This window comes from Panicum virgatum, chromosome 8N (assembly GCF_016808335.1).
Source record: "Panicum virgatum strain AP13 chromosome 8N, P.virgatum_v5, whole genome shotgun sequence".
In the NCBI taxonomy this organism is placed as follows: Eukaryota; Viridiplantae; Streptophyta; class Magnoliopsida; order Poales; family Poaceae; genus Panicum; species Panicum virgatum.
Window position 1 is genome coordinate 37,897,668 of NC_053152.1, and position 18,096 is coordinate 37,915,763.

General features: G+C 41.2%; 1 protein-coding gene across 6 annotated transcripts; it reads right to left on the reverse strand.

Annotated features, from left to right (window-relative positions):
- Positions 1–1,861: 1,861 nt before the first annotated feature.
- Positions 1,862–16,829, reverse strand: LOC120686927 (importin-13-like). Of its 6 annotated transcripts, none has more exons than XM_039969130.1 (21): positions 16,076–16,829; positions 15,911–15,994; positions 15,732–15,791; positions 14,216–14,344; positions 13,804–13,865; positions 13,615–13,671; positions 10,625–10,745; positions 9,943–10,074; positions 9,339–9,419; positions 8,705–8,818; positions 8,513–8,592; positions 8,293–8,428; positions 6,617–6,766; positions 6,434–6,519; positions 5,908–6,095; positions 5,729–5,821; positions 5,148–5,335; positions 4,916–5,027; positions 3,803–3,907; positions 3,085–3,233; positions 1,862–2,607 (listed from the first exon to the last, which is right to left on the reverse strand). In XM_039969130.1, the coding sequence occupies exons 1-21, from the start codon at positions 16,733–16,735 to the stop codon at positions 2,380–2,382; spliced, it is 3,015 nt and encodes a 1,004-aa protein (XP_039825064.1). In that variant the 5' UTR covers positions 16,736–16,829; the 3' UTR covers positions 1,862–2,379. The 6 variants fall into 6 exon arrangements, with proteins under 6 accessions (XP_039825064.1, XP_039825062.1, XP_039825063.1 ...); XM_039969128.1 differs by having other exon boundaries at positions 3,085–3,201; positions 3,750–3,907; XM_039969129.1 differs by having other exon boundaries at positions 3,803–3,922.
- Between the last annotated feature and the right edge of the window lie 1,267 nt (positions 16,830–18,096).

Below are 18,096 nucleotides of genomic sequence, written 5' to 3' on the forward strand. Positions count from 1 at the left end.
GCACGAAGAACTCGAATCTCCTACTCCCCAAGGATGGAATCAAGGAGAAGATGATCCCCCACGCTGATTTGATCCTTCCCCGGCCTTGGAATCCAATGGAGAGGAAGGATTTGGGGATTAGGGTTTGAGTGAGGAAATGAGAGGGAGAGAGCACGAGCTCGAGCTTAGCACGGTGGGGAGGAGTGAGTTGGCGAGGGAGAGAGAGTGTGTGTGGTGTAAATGTTGTGGGCCCCTCAAAACGATTCAGCCTAGTTCAACCGGTCAGACCGGTCGCCCCTACCGATCAGACCAGTCTGGCCCAGGCTGAGAAGCAAAGTTTTTGTTTGATGATTTGTTGTGTGATTTCTAGAACTAATGGCCGTAATTAGTTTAATTACAGGTGATTAACATATGTGGTGTTACACCACTCCTCCGAGTACAAGTTCCACAACATCATGGCGATCGAGGCGCTGCACGTACGGCGCGACGAGCAACGACGTGACGGCGTTCGTGCTCTTCATGAGGGACATGGTCGACTCCCCGGGCGACGACGTGGTGCTGCTGGCTACCAGCGAAGGGATCCTCTGGCACGACCTCGCCGGCGGAGACGCGGCGGCGGCGAGCCTGTTCAACGGCCTGACCAGGGACGTGCCCAAGACCGGGGAGACGAGGCTGTTCGCCGTCCGCGACGAGATGCAGCGCTACTGCGACGTGAGCTGGCGAGTGTTGGTTTCGGTGTCTTGGACGAAGTTCAGGAGCACCTACTTGACCGTCGGGCTCACCGTCGCCATCATCCTCTTCATCACCGATATCATGCAGACGGCATACGCCGTCATGAGTTACGAGCTTACAAAGCATCGCCATAGCTAGATGCAGTAATTTGGTTTTTTTCTCTCTTACCAGTACAATGTACGTGCGTGCCATGCTATTAAACATATATTCTATATTTGAGTGAAAGAGAGCCACGAATCACAAGGGTCGAGATGTAAATGCTATGAATATTTTCCGACCGTATTCGAATTCGATCCAATTTGGAAGGGTTTTTATTTGTTCGTATCTGATTCCGGATATTCAATATCTGCAAACGATCCGTATCCGGATACTAAAAGTTGTATTTTTATGATTTTGATGTCCATTACAATTTTATCCGATAAAAACTAATACGATCCGTATCCGATTCATATTCGAATAAAAATATAAAAACAAATACGATATTAATAACATCCGTCCGTATTCGAACAGTTTACATCCCTACACACGGTTGAGATATAGCTTTTCCATAATCTTTTTTCAAAAAAAAAATCTTGCTCTACATTCCTAGAATTCTGCGTTAGACCTTTATAAGATGTAGATATTTGCATGATACTTTTCATAAGACTCCAAAAAAGCTATTGAAATTAGGCTATTGTTTGGCAACTTCTTTAATAAAGAAGGCGCCGACCATGCTTCTCGCCTTCTCCTCAATGATCTTTGCATGTGAAACCTAGCAGCGTGCAGTGACTTCCTAGCTAGGTTAAAGCCACAAGTCAGAGCATAATCTAGCCAAAGCTTCAAGCTGTGTGCTTGCCTTGTTGCCTAGGTTACATGTGTCCAAACTCCAAAAGTGCAAATTAAAAGTTCTACCGATAAATTTATAAACTGCACTTGATATGACCGATAATGTGCTTTACAGACATGACCAGGCCAGGTCGACGCCATTTAGGCTGCATCCTTTTTTTTTGAAGAAAAAAATTGTATGGTTTTGTCACCTGAGACTGCGACCCTTGTACCTTTCGTCCTGGAAGGACCGAGGAATAAATGACCCTCAAGGCAAGTGAGTGCAATTTAAATTGCAGGACCGTGGCTGATGAAGTAATAATACATACATACATACATACATACATACATACATTCAAAATTAACTTGGCATGATAACAATCGTATCAAATGCCACCAAAAATTGCCCATATAAGCTCAAAACTTGAGTATGAACAAAGAAGACTGTTTTGTACAACGCACTAATTGCGAAAGAATGATATATACAGCTAAGGCATTCACCTCTCCGCCTTCTCTCAGCATCCAGTATACCCAAATGTTCCGACATGCCCCTCAGGGACCATGGAGAAACAAAATGGACCGTGGTATGTAAATTCCAACCTTGAGAAGGGCCATTAACCATATCAGTCCATGGGTCTCCTGGTTCGTTCATAGTAGCCTGGTTTGACCACTTGCTCCACCTTTTGCCCTCTGGTGACTTGCTATACAAAGGAAGACAAAACTCCCAAATTCCAGCCAGGTCATTGGAACAAGCAAGTAGCCCCTTTCCCTGCTTAAAGATTTGTATATCGACGTCAAACCTGAAGATCAGCACAACCCACGTCCTCCACCATCAGGACTGATGAATTCAGTTCCATCCGCATATCATGAAGGACAGGGGGTTGGGGCATTTCGATGGCTTTCAGCAAAATCCCTGATTATGCGTTTAAGTGTTCTACCACCCTTCCCTTGCATGTATTCTTGATTTCTAATATTATTACTGGTCCTACTGTGAAGGTAGTCAGAGCCTGCATCCTCGAGCACCTTCAGCCACAATGGAATTATCATTTCAGCTTCCCCTTGCTTTAGATACTCTGAGGGCAATGATTTCACCTAAACAAGATCGGAAAGAAGTCAGACAATACAAGGCAGTAACTTTGGAAGATAGATGTTGGATAGGAGAATGAATAACTGCCAAATCTCTCTACATCTACGAATCCATATCTGGCATTGGATTTTCATGTAAGCAAATGAAGAGTATGTCTGAATGATTTTCAATATATGTTTTTAGTCCAGCTTCCATGTTTCAAGTTCAATAACAGAAGCAGTTATGCCAGACAGTCACTAAGAATATGACCATCAAAGCATTGCTAGTTTGCTACTCCATTAATCAATTTACTTATACATGATAACACATCTCATGCTTCTGAAAGTTAAATGGCGTTTTTAGACTACCACAGATCGATAATTGCAAACTGAAAACATAGTTGAGAACTTAAATAAAGACAAAAAAAAGAGAGAGAATATATTGGCCTTATTTGAGTGTCTAGGATGGAGCAATCAAAATTAAAGCAGTGGCAAAAAGAATACCGTTGATTGTAGCCACCCACAAAGAGAACTCCAATTAAGAATAGCCTTCCATGTCGTTCTCTCACAGAAACTGCACAAGGCCGCCAGTTGTTGCAATATTGTGGCAGATTTATGCACCTGCATGGAGTGGTGTGAATATTCTACGAGATCTGTTTAGTCAAATAATTTACCCTATGAGTAGAACAAATAAGTCAACAAGAACAAACTTGGTGCAACAGTATAAAATACTCCCTCCATTCTCTTCTAATAGCCCTACTTCACCTTGACACAATGGCCAAGGAAAACAACCTTACTTATCATATAATAGATGCAACACAGACTTTTTAGTTGGTCTTCCAATGTTTTAACTAGGAACTTCTCGTTACTAGTGCTATTTATTGCCATAGCCCATGCCAATAGCAAATAGAACTATCATTTGTGAAGATTTGAGTTTTTGAACTATGACTATCAAAAGAGAACAGAGGGAGTAGTATCATCACCAATTCACCATTAGTATGCTAGCAAAACTCAGATGAGATCAAGAGCTTACTAAAAGGCTTACATATAAAGGTACAATGCACTAGCTTAGTTCAGATGTCTCACGTAACAGTGTTGAGTATCCCGGAAAAACATATGTGAACCAATAGTAGCAAGTACTATGAAATTGTTCTTCAAATTATACTCACCCTTGACAAGGCTGATACACCAAGTAGAGCATAAAGTACATTAGACAACAAACCTTCACCACAGCGAGCCAAGATTTGAATTCGGGCCACACCAGGTGATCCATTAGGGATGCACTCTGGAGATTCAAGTACAGCAGCAAGAGCAACCTCAAGAAAACCTGCAGATGGCATGACTTTGGAATTATTTAGTTGGAAAATGATCGTGTGAGTGCAACAACAGGGGTTAAGTGCAATAGTTTGAGCTGATGAATGACACAGCAGTACATAGATCGGTTTGGGTTTTCTAGGTACATAGTATTTCCTATGTATCTAGACATAGCAAATATCTAAGCGCAAAAGCAAATGCCATGTATCTAGAAAAGCTAAAACAACCTATAATTTGGAACGGGGGGAGTAGCATTAGCATATAAGGTAATCTGTATGACAATGGTACAGCATAGACATAGATTTTTACCCCCCAACCCCCCTCCCAAAAAAAACAACTCCGAAACGAGAACAAGAAAAATCATGACACTTTGCTACCAACTTGCTCTGGTGCTATAGGAAGGCCTTTAGTAAACGGTTATAATTCCATACAGAACTCACCAAGCCTAATAAACTGATGCAAGGTTTTGCCACACAAACTGCCTTATGTGTCCAGAAAATTGCTGAAATTACACCCCTTCTATATTGTGTTCGTCTTTTAATGGTGCTTAAAGGTGCAAAATAAGAAATGGTTCTCCTTTGAATGGTGCTCGTTGATGGTAAAGCTGTGCAAGACTACAAGGCCTAATCTGTTTGTTCACTCGACTTCCAAGAAAATTGACTGTAATCTGTAGCAAGACTGAAAGAGAGAAATATCGTAGGGGTATATAATTATATTATATTCTCTATAACAAGCATGCACAAGTGAAAAATGCCATTCATAAAAGACCATGTAAGTATTTTGTTGTGTATAAAGATACATCCTATCAGGTACTGAGAAATATCATAGATGTAAAAACTAAAATGTCAAGCAGACCAATTGTTTTTTATGAGCTAACATTCTTCTGACATATGTTCACTTCAATTCCATCTTTTCCAGATACAAGTCAACCCATTGTATGACTATTCAAAGAATTAGAGGAATAGAAACACATGCAGTTCCAGCCAGAGAACAATACATAAAAGTGACAAATAGCACTCACATGATATATATGACATTGCTGCAAGTGCTGCTCCTCGGTGCATTGCTGTAGAGCATATAGCTGCCTTTTGAAACGATAGCTCAAGCAGCGAGCTAGATGCGACAATGGCTTCCTGATTATTTAAAAGCAAACAACGAAAATTACTAGTGTCAAATGCCAATCCATATCATGCCGAGGTACTGAGCTCAAATACGTTACAAATATAGATATTGAACATGAGAAAAATAAGAACCTTTGGACAGCAGCGGATAAACATAGATGTAAAGTAGGTATAGGCTTCAACTAGATCAGGTTCTTGATCACACGTATAAGAAGAATTAAGAGTCAATATTGATGACGCAGAGCTAAGTGTTTCAAAAGTCCTAACAAATAAAGCCCCAAATTCTTCCTTGTGACCAAATTCTTCAATAACGTTGGCAGCTGAAAAATGTGAATGCGGTCAAGTAGAGTCCACAATTTAATTGAAACAAGATGACGTATAGTATATAGAATTGTTCCATGGATATCAGAATATGTCTACCTATGATTATATGAGCTAGTTCAGAAAACAATATGTGGTACAGAAGTATAACAAGAGTGCATAGCTAAGGCAGTTAAGTGTTCTCAAATGCCCTAACTAAGATATATAAATTGACTTCAATTCAAGATAAGCTCGTATGTCCCATGTTTCACTTACCGACAGCAGCCAAAACCTCTTGATCACATCATGATCAAGTATTAACCATATTTATGACGAGGTATAGAGAACATTTTATTTTGAATTGAATTTCGGCAATCAAAATTTAGCTGTGCATAAGCGTATAGCTTTCTTACATGTTCTCAGGAAGCAGTCATGCCTTTGAAACCGCAAGAAATTGGTAGATAAGCATTCCAAAACTTTATGTAACAAGACGTCAAAGTGCTGTCCTGTAAAATACAGAAGCCAAATCAGATAGCTGACACATTTTCTATACAGCTTCAAATTTCTCAGTTTAGAAATCCATTTAACTTACCACAAGAATGTATAGCTGAAGAAAGAGAACGACATACAGCTGCAGATAAACTAACATTCTCCATATGAGAAGATCGGAAAAGCTTTTCAAGAAGTGGCCAAACTATTCCAAGAAGAACTAAAATTATATCATCGTCAACCAGGCCAGATGTAGTTTGTGTTGACAAATGACCAAACAGAGCACTCATCCTGTAAAAGATAAAAAAATTTATATTGTAGATAACATCAAACTTCCAGTATCTTGACCAACATGTGAATAGCCAAAATATTAATAGCAGACTATTTATTGATATGCCTTACGCACACAAAAGAAAAGGAAGAATAGAACAAACTAGTTGTAAGATTCTGGCACGACAGTGAGACATGAACAATCCCATCAATTGCTAATAGCATGTCAAGCAATCCTCGAAGACAAAGATACATCAAACATTTTCTCAAGTACACAGGAAAGCTGCCTATCATTGAATTAAGAAGAGATAAAATAAGTACAACAAACATAACCCACATGAAAGAATACAAAAACTTACCTGTAAAGACCACGGACAGCAAGGTCCAAGGATTGTGTATAAGTAGCTGGATTTTGCCTTAGTGAGTTATCTCTGTCTATGTCAATCTGAGCAATTGAAGAACAAAATTGCAGATGATGTCAGTCAATAACAGTTCACATATGGATTTTGAAAGAGCGGCTACACTAGGTAAAGAGAGCATACAATCTTTTCCACTGCTGAGTAGCTGGAACAAAGTAACCTGGCCAGCGAACTTTTCCTCAGCTCTTTATCATGAACAGAACTTAAAGCATGCGTAATTGCGCTAACTATCTCTTCCTCATCCTCTAGCCGCAGGTTCCCTTTGTCCATGCCCTATAAGAACACTATTTTTAAATATTACATTGCATACAATGCCAAAAAAGAAGATTTATCAAGGTATACTTAAAAGAGCATATAATTCTTACTTAATTAACTGATGCTATGCAATGCTAAAACATTTAAGTATTAGCACATATGAGTTATGAAAACAGCAGCCAAAGAAGTAACTAATGCAAATAGTTTATCATATAGCGAGCATAGCAAAATCAAAACCAGCTTCCTTTCTAGATAAACATGTGTTTTGACGATATTTATTTAGTTGAGCTCATACCATGTCCAGTCATGTACATAATATAGTATGTATCCTAAACCCAAACAGCCCCAAGAGAATTCTTCTGCAGTCTACTGGTTCATACCTACTCCTGCGAATGGATTGGGCTAAATCCAAATCCACTTGGACTTTGGCCCTTGGATTCTACTGGATTTGTATCTAATTGGATATATATATCCATTTGCTTTAGATCAATTAGGATTGAATTCTATTGGATAAAAAAAAGGGATAATCCAAATGCTGTTGGACTAGACGAGGGGAGCGTTACCAGGCACGCACGTCTTCTCCCCCGCTGCCGCGCCTCTTCTCGCCTGCCCTTGCCACGCGGAGCACTCCAGCTTGGCTCCACGCTGTGCCCGTCGCCGACCGGGGGGGGGGGGGGGGGGGGGGTTGCTGGTCGCTCGTCCCGACGCAGCAAGGCACTCGGCGACCCTCAGCATCCCTCTATTATTAGGGGTTATTCTTCACAAGTTTTTGGATTCATTCCAGTAAGTTCTATCTATTATTAGGGGTTATTCTTCACAAGTTAGATTTAGTTCAATCCATAGTTTATTCTGGTGGTTCACTTATTATTTTGGTTTACTTGTACTCATGTGAATTAATTTGGCCTCAAGGCATTCATGATGCTATGTATGCTGGAGAATATACCATCAGAGGGCATTTTTTTGGTGAATTGTTGCAAAAGATGTTTGTTTTTTAAATTATCAAAACACCTACGTAGTGTGATGTTTTGTGATATCAAGATGTATGAGTATGTGAAATCTGTGTGGAAATAGTAAAGCAGCTGCTAGTACAATGCATGCGTACAATCCACCCACATGCGTCAGCACTCAGCAACGTGTTGCCTATTGGATTGGTTGGATGGATAATATATACATGAGGCTGGATTGGACAGGATTGGATGGTGGGAACTACCTTTTAGGATTGAATTGGATGGTAATGTCACATCAACTGGATGTTAGTTGGATATGGTTAGTTGGATTTTGGATGATAATCCACTCCCAAGAGCCAAGCCCAAGTGTATTGATACCTAAGTAACACATGCTCCTTATGATCATGTCTTCGAGAAGGATACATGATGGTAGAGTCAATGAATATATTTTCAGCAATCTTTTTAATACTAAGTTGACATGTCAGAATATAATTTGATATAGAAAGTGCCATCATATATTCTATTTAGTTATGACCGCTACCATCTAGAATATCATGGTCGAATGAATTTGTTAAAGTAGAAGAGAGGGTGTGTAACCTCACTAATCCAGAAAAGAACTTCAAGATTCTGAGGTTCATGGATGAATGAAGAAGCATCCTCACAAAGTTTGCGCAAGGCTAAGGAGCAAGCATTTGATGATACAGATTTTGAAATTCCTGATGCGCAAAATAGGCTGAACACAATGATAAAAAACATATTAAACAGTCATAAAGAATAAATAGAATCTTTAAACTTCATAAACATTCAAAATACTTACAGTAAGGGTTTAATGTTACTTTGAGAAGACGATAGCCACTTTGAGTAAGAACCAATTACATCACCAAAAGATTTGTATACCTTGACATTTAGGGAAGTACAGAAAACAAAATTAGCTTCACAAATTAAAAATAAGGAAAAAATCTGAATAGATAATTAAGAAAACTCTTGAAGCATATTGAGGATGTCCTACCATGAACAGACTTCCATTCAGTTCAACTGGAGTTCTACTGGACAGAATGTTCACAAAACGCATTATCATTGAAAAATCGAATGGGCTTTCATCTTGTAAAATTGTGTCAGCAACCTGAAATTCAACAGTTTTTGTGCATATACATCAAACACGCTCTCCCTGGCATGCTTATTTCCAAACATACAAAGATATGCATATGTCTAAGCAACAGCAAAATGAGGGAGGGAAGGAGCTTGAACTTGCAGAACATGAATGTTGCAGAATTGTAGCATGCAAAACACACATAACGTCATTCACTCCAAAAGTAGGAAACATCCTCTTGATTGGTTCCAAAACAATTATAGGACGGATTTATCGAGACTTATGGCCCATTTAAATTGATATTACACTCTGAATGCAACAAGTTCCCATAAAAGTTTGAAGTGCCAACTTGATATTAAGTGATATAGGCTTATTTCAGAGATGAAAACAATATCAAACGATCTAAGAGAAGGTCTAGCAGGAAGTGATCAGATATAGAATTCTTGGATTAAGCACATTAACAGCAATAAACTTAATATCAGCCATGAGATTCAAATGTTATTTGCATCTTATGACAATAATTAGCAATTTTTACCAAGTGGTATAAACTTACCATGCTAAGTGCATACATCCTAACTTCTACCTCCTTCCAAGGAACTGATTGGCTTGAGAACTCCCATCCACGAGAAAAGAGCTGCATATCAGACAACATATCGGTAGAACACACAGTTTTAAGCACAATAGCCTCATTGTATGTGCAGAAGAAAAATGTCAAATTAATGTTAAAATGATATCAGTTATCAACAATAAGAGCTCTTCATGCCCATGACATAACAAAATCAAACATAAATGAAATACATATTGGGCATAAAAGTGTCGAAGTTTTTTTAGCAACTGACTTGCATAGATTATCTTTAGCAACCAAGTCTCTCTTCATTCTTAAACATATTAATTCATGCATTTTGTTTTCCTTTTTAGCTCACATTTGCTTTGTCAGTTATTCCTGAAATCTACCATGAAAAGGACTGCACTTTTTGTAAACAATGGCCATTTCTTGGATCCATACACAAAATTGTTATTAGTGTTCTACACCATGCTTATCCTAAAAGGAGTTCGAAGGGAAAGAAGCATGTTAGAACATTTCTTAAACCATAAACATGTAATCAGATGTGTACTAGCAATGGGTCATAGGCAATCTTTCAGCAAACACCACATACCTTGTTTATATATGCAGGGGTACCTAGAAGCAAACAAATATCAACTAGGAGCTCCTCCAAATTCATTCTGAACTGTGCTAGTTCATCAGGTATGCAAGGTGCTCCATCAGTGCCATGCTCATCAGTATCAATCTATAAATGAGCAGAATGTCAAGGCATAAAAAGACAACTGGGTTCAAAAATCCTCTGTTCATACAATTAGATATACAAGAAAAAGGACAATGTGCAATTGCTGATTTAGTAAATTGAAGAGAAATACAATACATGAAGTATAATATAAACCAAAGGGTGAATTTGCAAGATAATGAGCTTCAGTTGCCTACTTGATTATGAAAAATAAATTAAATATGCAACTTATGAGATCTCAGAAAAGGGCGGCCTGGTGCAAGTGGTAGTGCTTGCCGCCTGTGAACCGAGAGGCCACAGGTTCGAGCGGTGGCCTCTACACATTGCACGATGTGTGGGAAAGACCTCCCGCTAATAACCTCCCCCAGACCCCGCACAGTGCGGGAACCTACGGCACTTGGTACGTCCTTTTTTTAACTTATGAGAGATCAGATTACTATGAAATAATACTAGTATGATGTCTTAATCAAATATACAGGAGAGTCAGGTTATTTGGATGACAATAGCTACACACAAAAAATGAGCAAAACATAAAGTTAAAGTAAAACAGACAAACCTGAGCACGAAATAAAAGAGCGTCCAGCAGTGATGAAAACACAGGCAAAAACAACTCTTGTGATGCATTTCTTTTGGCTGTGTTTACATCAGTACCAAGAATAAAATGTGCCAGACTGCACCTGCAGAATTTCAACATAAAAGTACAATTAGTTATATCCCAAACATGCACATTAATACCATGAGAACTCAACTTCATTTCAGTAGAATAATATTGGGAAGATGTTCCAATTTACAAACTTACATGCACCATATATCAATAATAGTCATAGCAAATATTATACAGGTGTTAACCACAATGGAATTGAAATTAGTGAAATGTCACATCAGAAAAGTTGAAATGGTCAACAAAGCTGTCAGACACAGCTTTTAAGTAATATGGGCCACAAACTAGTAAGAAAACACAGCTTTCGAGAAGTTTGTCAGAATACTCCAGTTGAAGATCAAATCCCTGTGCCAAACCTAGGCCTACAAGACCCCAACAGCAACGTAGGAGATGCTAACCAGTCCCCAATCCACCCCATCTTACATTAGTACGCACAGACAAAAGACTAACAAAACTATACAACAACAACAACAACATAGCCTTTTTTCCCAAGCAAATTGGGGTAGGCTAGAGATGAAACCCGAAAGAAATAAGTTCAAGGTTCAGGCACATTGATAGCTAGTCTCCAAGCGCTCCTATCCAAAGCTATCTCTTTAGAGATGTTCCAATCCTTAAGGTCTCTCTTAACCGACTCATCCCACGTCAGTTTAGGTCTACCTCTACCCCTCTTTACATTATCGACTAGCTCAAGGATCCCATTACGCACCGGCGCCTCAGGAGGCCTTCGTTGGACATGTCCAAACCATCTCAGCCGATGCTGAGTAAGTTTCTCCTCAATTGGTGCCACCCCGACCCTATCCCGAATAACTTCGTTCCGGACTCTATCCCTCCTTGTGTGCCCGCAAAACCACCGCAACATCCGCATCTCTGCTACACTCAGTTGCTGCACATGTCGTCTTTTTGTAGGCCAACATTCAGCACCGTATAATATCGCCGGACGAATTGCTGTCCTATAGAATTTGCCTTTTAGTTTTTGTGGCACCCTCTTGTCACAAAGGATGCCAGAAGCTTGCCGCCATTTCAACCAGCCAGCTGAAATTCTATGCCTAACATCTTCATCAATGTCGCCATCCTTTTGTAACACCGATCCTAAATACCGAAACGTATCCTTCTGGACCACCACTTGCCCATCTAGACTAACGTCTCCCCCCTCATGCCTAGTCGCGCTGAAATCGCACATCATGTACTCGGTCTTGGTCCTACTAAGTCTGAACCCTTTCGACTCTAACGTGCGTCTCCACAGCTCTAACTTCCTATTAACCCCTGCCCTACTCTCGTCAACTAGCACCACATCATCAGCAAAGAGCATACACCAAGGGATCTCACCTTGTATATCCCTTGTGATCTCATCCATCACTAAAGCAAATAAATAAGGGCTCAATGCTAACCCCTGGTGTAGGCCTATGTTAATAGGAAAGTCAGTGGTGTTGCCATCACATGTCCGGACAAACGTCGTCGCATCTTTGTACATATCCTTAATGAGGGTAATGTACTTGGTTGGGACTTTGTGCTTCTCCAAAGCCCACCACATGACATTTCTCGGTACTTTGTCATATGCCTTCTCAAGGTCAATGAAGACCATGTGCAAGTCCTTCTTCTGCTCCCTATATCTCTCCATCAATTGTCGTATTAAGAAAATCGTCTCCATGGTTGACCTTCCAGGCATGAACCCAAATTGGTTTTGAGTCACACTTGTCCCTCTTCTTAGGCGATGCTCGATGACCCTCTCCCAAAGCTTCATCGTATGGCTCATCAGCTTAATCCCACGGTAGTTAGTACAACTTTGAACATCGCCCTTGTTTTTGAAGATAGGTACTAATATACTTCTCCATTCTTCCGGCATCTTGTTTGACCGAAAAATGAGATTAAAAAGCTTAGTTAACCAAACTATTGCTCTATCTCCTAGGCATCTCCACACCTCAATGGGAATACCATCAGGACCCAACGCTTTACCTCTCTTCATCCTCTTCAAAGCCTCCCCGATCTCTACCTCCTGAATTCTCCTCACAAAACGTCTGTTGGTATCGTCAAAAGAGTCATCTAACTCAAGGGTAGGGCTCTCACTCTCCCCATTAAACAACTTGTCGAAGTACTCTCTCCATCTATCCATGATCTCATCATCCTTCACTAGCAGTCGATCTGTCCCATCCTTAATGCATTTGATTTGGTTGATGTCCCTTGTCTTCCGCTCGCGGATCCTAGCCATCCTATAAATGTCCTTTTCCCCTTCTTTCGTGCCTAGCCGCTGATACAGGTCATCATACGCCTTACCTTTTGCTACACTCACAGCTCGCTTTGCAACCCTCTTCGCTAATTTATAACCCTCGATGTTGGCTGCACTCTTGTCAAGATGGAGACGCTTGAAACACTCCTTCTCCTTAATAGCCCTTTGCACCTCGTCGTTCCACCACCAGGTGTCTTTCCCCTCCTGTTTGCCTCCCTTACTCACGCCAAACACCTCTGAGACCACCTTCCGAACACATGTTGCCATATTTAGCCACATGTCATCTGCGTCTTCTCCTTCTTCCCAAGGCCCCACACCTAGCATTCTTTCCTTAAACGCTTGTGCCGCTTCCCCTCTAAGCTTCCACCACTTTGTTCTCGCAATCTTGGTACATTTGTCCCGGTGGACCCGTACCCGAAGACGAAAGTCCGCCACCACAAGCTTGTGTTGAGGGACAACACACTCCACAGGTATCACCTTACAATCTAAGCAATCACGTCTATCCTCCCTCCTAGTAAGGATAAAGTCGATCTGGCTCGAGACCAACAAAACTATACAAACCAAGAAAAGAAGAGCGCAATTTGCTCCCAGAGAGGATCCGCTAATCATGTAAGGTATTGTCATACATGAAAATGAAGGGGGGAAAGGAAAGCGTCATTACCAAAATTGCAAGGTTGAATCTGCAATTTCCCAATCTTCACTAGTAAAAGCAACACATCTGCAGAGGAGGAAGACCACTTAAGCAAAATAGTAAAATGAAATGAACTCCAGTATGACAATATTTGAAAGCCTTGAAAGTAAACATTAAAACTCAAGGAAAAGTACCACATAAACAATGCAATAAATTGACCTCAAAAGTGCATCGGCGAGAGCAAGTGCTTGGCTACCCCCTTCTGCAACCAAAGCAGGTGCCTAAGAAAGTTAAACAGTTATCAGGTTGTGTTCAACAGATCCAAGCTGATGAGGAAAAGAAAAATGTGTTAAATAGTAATACATCATTTCATATTAGAAGTTATCACTTTCAGCCCTTGAGCTAATTCTAGGAGCACTAGAGATAACAGAGCACTAGAACATTGCACTAGTGTGTTCTAGTTAGTCTTTTCCTCTACTACCTTGAAACAACCAATTATTACTTATTTCTACTAACTCTACGAAAAGAAAGTCAAATGTCCATCCCAACACACTATTGACGAATTTGGATTTTTTTATATAATTTAGATACTGAAAGACATCATACTAAAGCATAATGAAACAAATCTTACTGCCTGGCCAACTTCGCACATCAAACAAGCAAGACCAGCAATGATCTTCTCAGTTCTGTTGGCTAGAGCTGGTAGGAGAAGAACTTCCCTTATATAAGGCATCTTAATTAGAAAGGCCTCAGGTAACTCCTGCGACCAGACAGCAACATGAATCAAAAAACTTTATTATAAGTTGAAAACAGCTTGTAGTTGTTAGGATACCCAAAAAAATCAAAGGGAAAAAATGGAAACAGAAACTGCTGCCTGTTGTGTATTCTATTTAAGGTATCAATCACCGCATGATAAAGAAGACGACTCCTAAACAGGTCCATTCAATAAACATCATCAAACAGTGGAATAAGAAAGAGAAATGCATACTTCATATCATAGCACTGGAGTTTCTCATCCCACCAAATTGCATTAATTAATGAATGTGAAAGAAATAAAACTCATATATATTGCCATATGCCCATATCCAAGATCAGAGCTTTATATAGAGAAGAGTTATCACATATTGTCAAAGAATAATGAAATAGCAATATATTGTTAGGTTTCATGCATTTGGGTTCATCTGGTTGGTGCATGAAACCTAACATATATATGCAGATGATTTGGAGGAAAACCAGTCAGTCATACTTTGAAGTGATGCAGCTTGATGTGCCAAGACTCATTACCAGTAACAGTGAGGATGGATTTTTGTGTTGGACACCCAGAGCAGAAGATAAACGAAACACTGAAGTAATGGTAGTGCTTAAGATAAACGAAACACTGAAGTAATGGTGCTTAAAGAGACAATGACTGCCAGAGGAATTTGTGGGACAATTATACTGCCAAGATTTGACCAAGTTCATGGTCCATAGCTATGTGCTCCGTACTTTAGTTCTCACTGCAGTTTTCCTAGTTATTCAGTAGATGATTTATATGCATTTGAGCTGCACCAGCATGCACTTGTTCCTACATACACTCTGGAATGTACAATTCTGAGACCTGGACCTGTGACTGCTCTGGTTCCATTTTGTGAAATTTGAAACAGGGTATGCCCCCATCTACGTATAGAAAGAAGATAGACAGCAGGAATCTACTCATAGCAACACTTCCTGACTTCCTGTATTAATCTTCACGTCACATATATATCTAAGGCAAATAGACCTCACTGTCTAACTGAAGCTCTGAACATTGCAGAATGTAAGTTCCAATAAGTTCTAGGATTAAACCATTTTGGGTAACAAAATACAGTTCAACTCAGGGTTTTAAAAAACGCTAGACGCTAGGCGAACGCTTGCCTATGGTTTAGAGTTTTTTGTGATTAAACGTAGATTGAACATGATTAAACGTGTGTTGTGATTAAACGCAACGCTTGGCCACCGTTCAGCATTTAATCAAGATTAAACGATGTTTAAAAACGTTTTTTAAAACACTGGTTCAACTGCTACTTCATACAAAAATCTGAACAGTAGTTGTTACTAGATGATTTGATTGGACCACTGCAGTAAGCAACAAAGTAGCACGAATCAGAATGCAGAAGAATTGAACTTACTTTTTGCTGACTAACAAGCTCAGTCATAACCTCGATGGCCACATCAAACGAGAAGGGCACCTTCATTAGCCACAAAGCAACAAAACAGCGTGTGAGCAGGTGAGTGCACAAGTAGTTCCTCAAAGTACATTTTTCAGTGCTCATAAGTCATAAGGAAGCGGAGGCTGCATTGTGGGCACCTGCAGCGAGTTGAACGAGAACGTGAGAAGTGGGTGCGTGGCAAGCGTGGTGGCTGGCGTCTCCGAGAAGCATCCCACGCGGACCTATGCCATTGTCGTTTTATGTCAGCGAGCAGAACGCAGCTGATCAGGGAGCGAAGGAGAGGGCAGTGCGCGTATACGTACCCAGCTCAGTAGGCACCGAAGGATTCTGCGGTTGCGCTCGTGGAGGGGCACCCCGTCGTCGTCGGCGGGCACCTTCTCTGACTGAGAGTGGAGGAACTCGAGCACCGCGGGCGCGTGGGCGAGCAGCTCGCGCGTGAACCGGCACCGCGTGGCGGCGTCGACCCCCGTGTCGCCGGCTTGGTCCTGCGCGGCCTCCTCGGGGAGCACGGTGAGCAGCTCCAGCACCGCGGGCGCCGGCAGGTGCGGCATCCGCGCGAAGAGGCCGTCGACGCCGCCCTCGGCGCGGAGCGCGAGCGCGGAGAGGGCCAGGCAGATCTGCGTGAGCAGCTGGCGCGGGGCCGGGGCGGCGCAGAACCGCCGCGCGGCGAGGAGCAGCGCGTCGAGCAGCTGCGGCGCCAGGCCGGCCCCGGGGAGCGCCGGGCCGGGGGACTGGATCTTCCGGCGGAGCATCTGCGCGGCGAAGAAGAGGAGGTCGGCGGGCGGGGGCGGGTCCGGGGCGGCCAGGAGCCCGGTGGCCACCGCCCACCCCTGCGGCGAGCCCTGCAGCGCGAGGAGCCACTGATTGGCGGCGAGGCGCACCGAGGGGTTCGCGTCGTGGTTGAGCGCGTGCACGGCCGCGGCCAGCCGCGCCTGGAGCTCCGACGCCTCGCCGGCGTCCATCGCGGCGGCGGCGGCGGTGGGTGGATTCGTGTGTGCTGTGTGGGAGGGGGAAGGCGAGGAGGGGAACGGATGGGATTGGACCGGGTGGCACGCACTCACGCACGGACGAGTGGGGGACGCGGGTTTTTTTTTCGTTTTTATTTTATTTAGTAGATAATTATTACCTTACATTTCTACAAACAAAGTTGATATAAATAACTGATACGTATTAATTTGTATGGATCTATATAATCGAGTTATAGATGAGAGGAAACATATCGGGGAAAACCATAATTTTTGTGAAAACTCGTGCAAATTACTGCAAAAAAGTCGTCTAAATTCATAAAAAAATCACACATGTAAATCTGATGATACACAGTTTTGTAAAATATCTTATTCAAACTCAACTTCATTTGTGAGATATAAAAATAACAAATTTCTAACAAATCATCTGGGCAGTTTTCTGTCCTAAAATGTTACTTTTATATCTCACAAACGAAGTCGAGTTTGAATAAGATATTTTACAAGATTGTGTATCATCATATTATCTACATGTGTGATTTTTTGAAGAATTTAGACAATTTTTTTATCATGATTTGCATGGGTTTTCACGAATGTGTGGTTTCCACCAGATATGTTCTCTAGACGAGAGGATTGGTCCGACTCATATACGGAATGGACTAAGAGCCATCGAATTAGAAATGTTGTAATATACTCCTTCCCGAAACTTCTCATACCAGACCAACCCACTGAAATGCAAATAGGGATCAGAAATGTTGTTAATATTACGAAGAATAATGAAAGACCGTCTACCCTTCTTTATGGGTGTTTTACGTAGAAATACTATTTTTGCTTATTTTCACTATCCACGATATAAAAAAGATAAAAGAGGTTCAGGAATTGTTAAATTTACATATAGGACCTAGAGGAAGAATATCGGACCTAAGAGGAAGAGTATAGGACTCAAGAGGAAGAGTATAGGACCACCTATCAATAATACGAGACGAACCAAACCAAACCAAACGATCAAACCAAAATTTAAGGTGGAATTCTTACTTGCTTTAGAAATAAATATATATATTCTAAAATCTGCAAGTATACCGAAATCTAGCTGCTCCTTTAATTTGGGTTTTACTACTTGAAGATAAATTCAGGATTTGAAGTCAAGTTTGAATTCTGGAATCAGAACAAGATTTACCGTTGGAGCACATTAGAGCAACCACAATGTTAGCAAAATCAGTCCATAAGGAATTAAATATTCACTATCAGGTAGCTGGTACACTGCGGAGATGGTCCATAAGCAGTCCATAGCTAAAAACCACTCATAGTGCTACAGGCAGCCCACAAGATAATAAAAAATAGTATTTATATTGTAGCTCTAT

Coding starts and splice junctions, on each gene's coding strand:
- LOC120686927 (XM_039969127.1), bottom strand. CDS start 16,735: ATGGACGCCGGCGAGGCGTCGGAGCTCCAGGCGCGGCTGGCCGCGGCC. Junction 15,792..15,910: donor TCTCGTTCAACTCGCTGCAG/GTGCCCACAATG, acceptor TGGCTAATGAAG/GTGCCCTTCTCGTTTGATGT. Junction 6,767..8,292: donor TTCTTTTCTGGATTAGTGAG/GTTACACACCCT, acceptor GTGTTCTTATAG/GGCATGGACAAAGGGAACCT.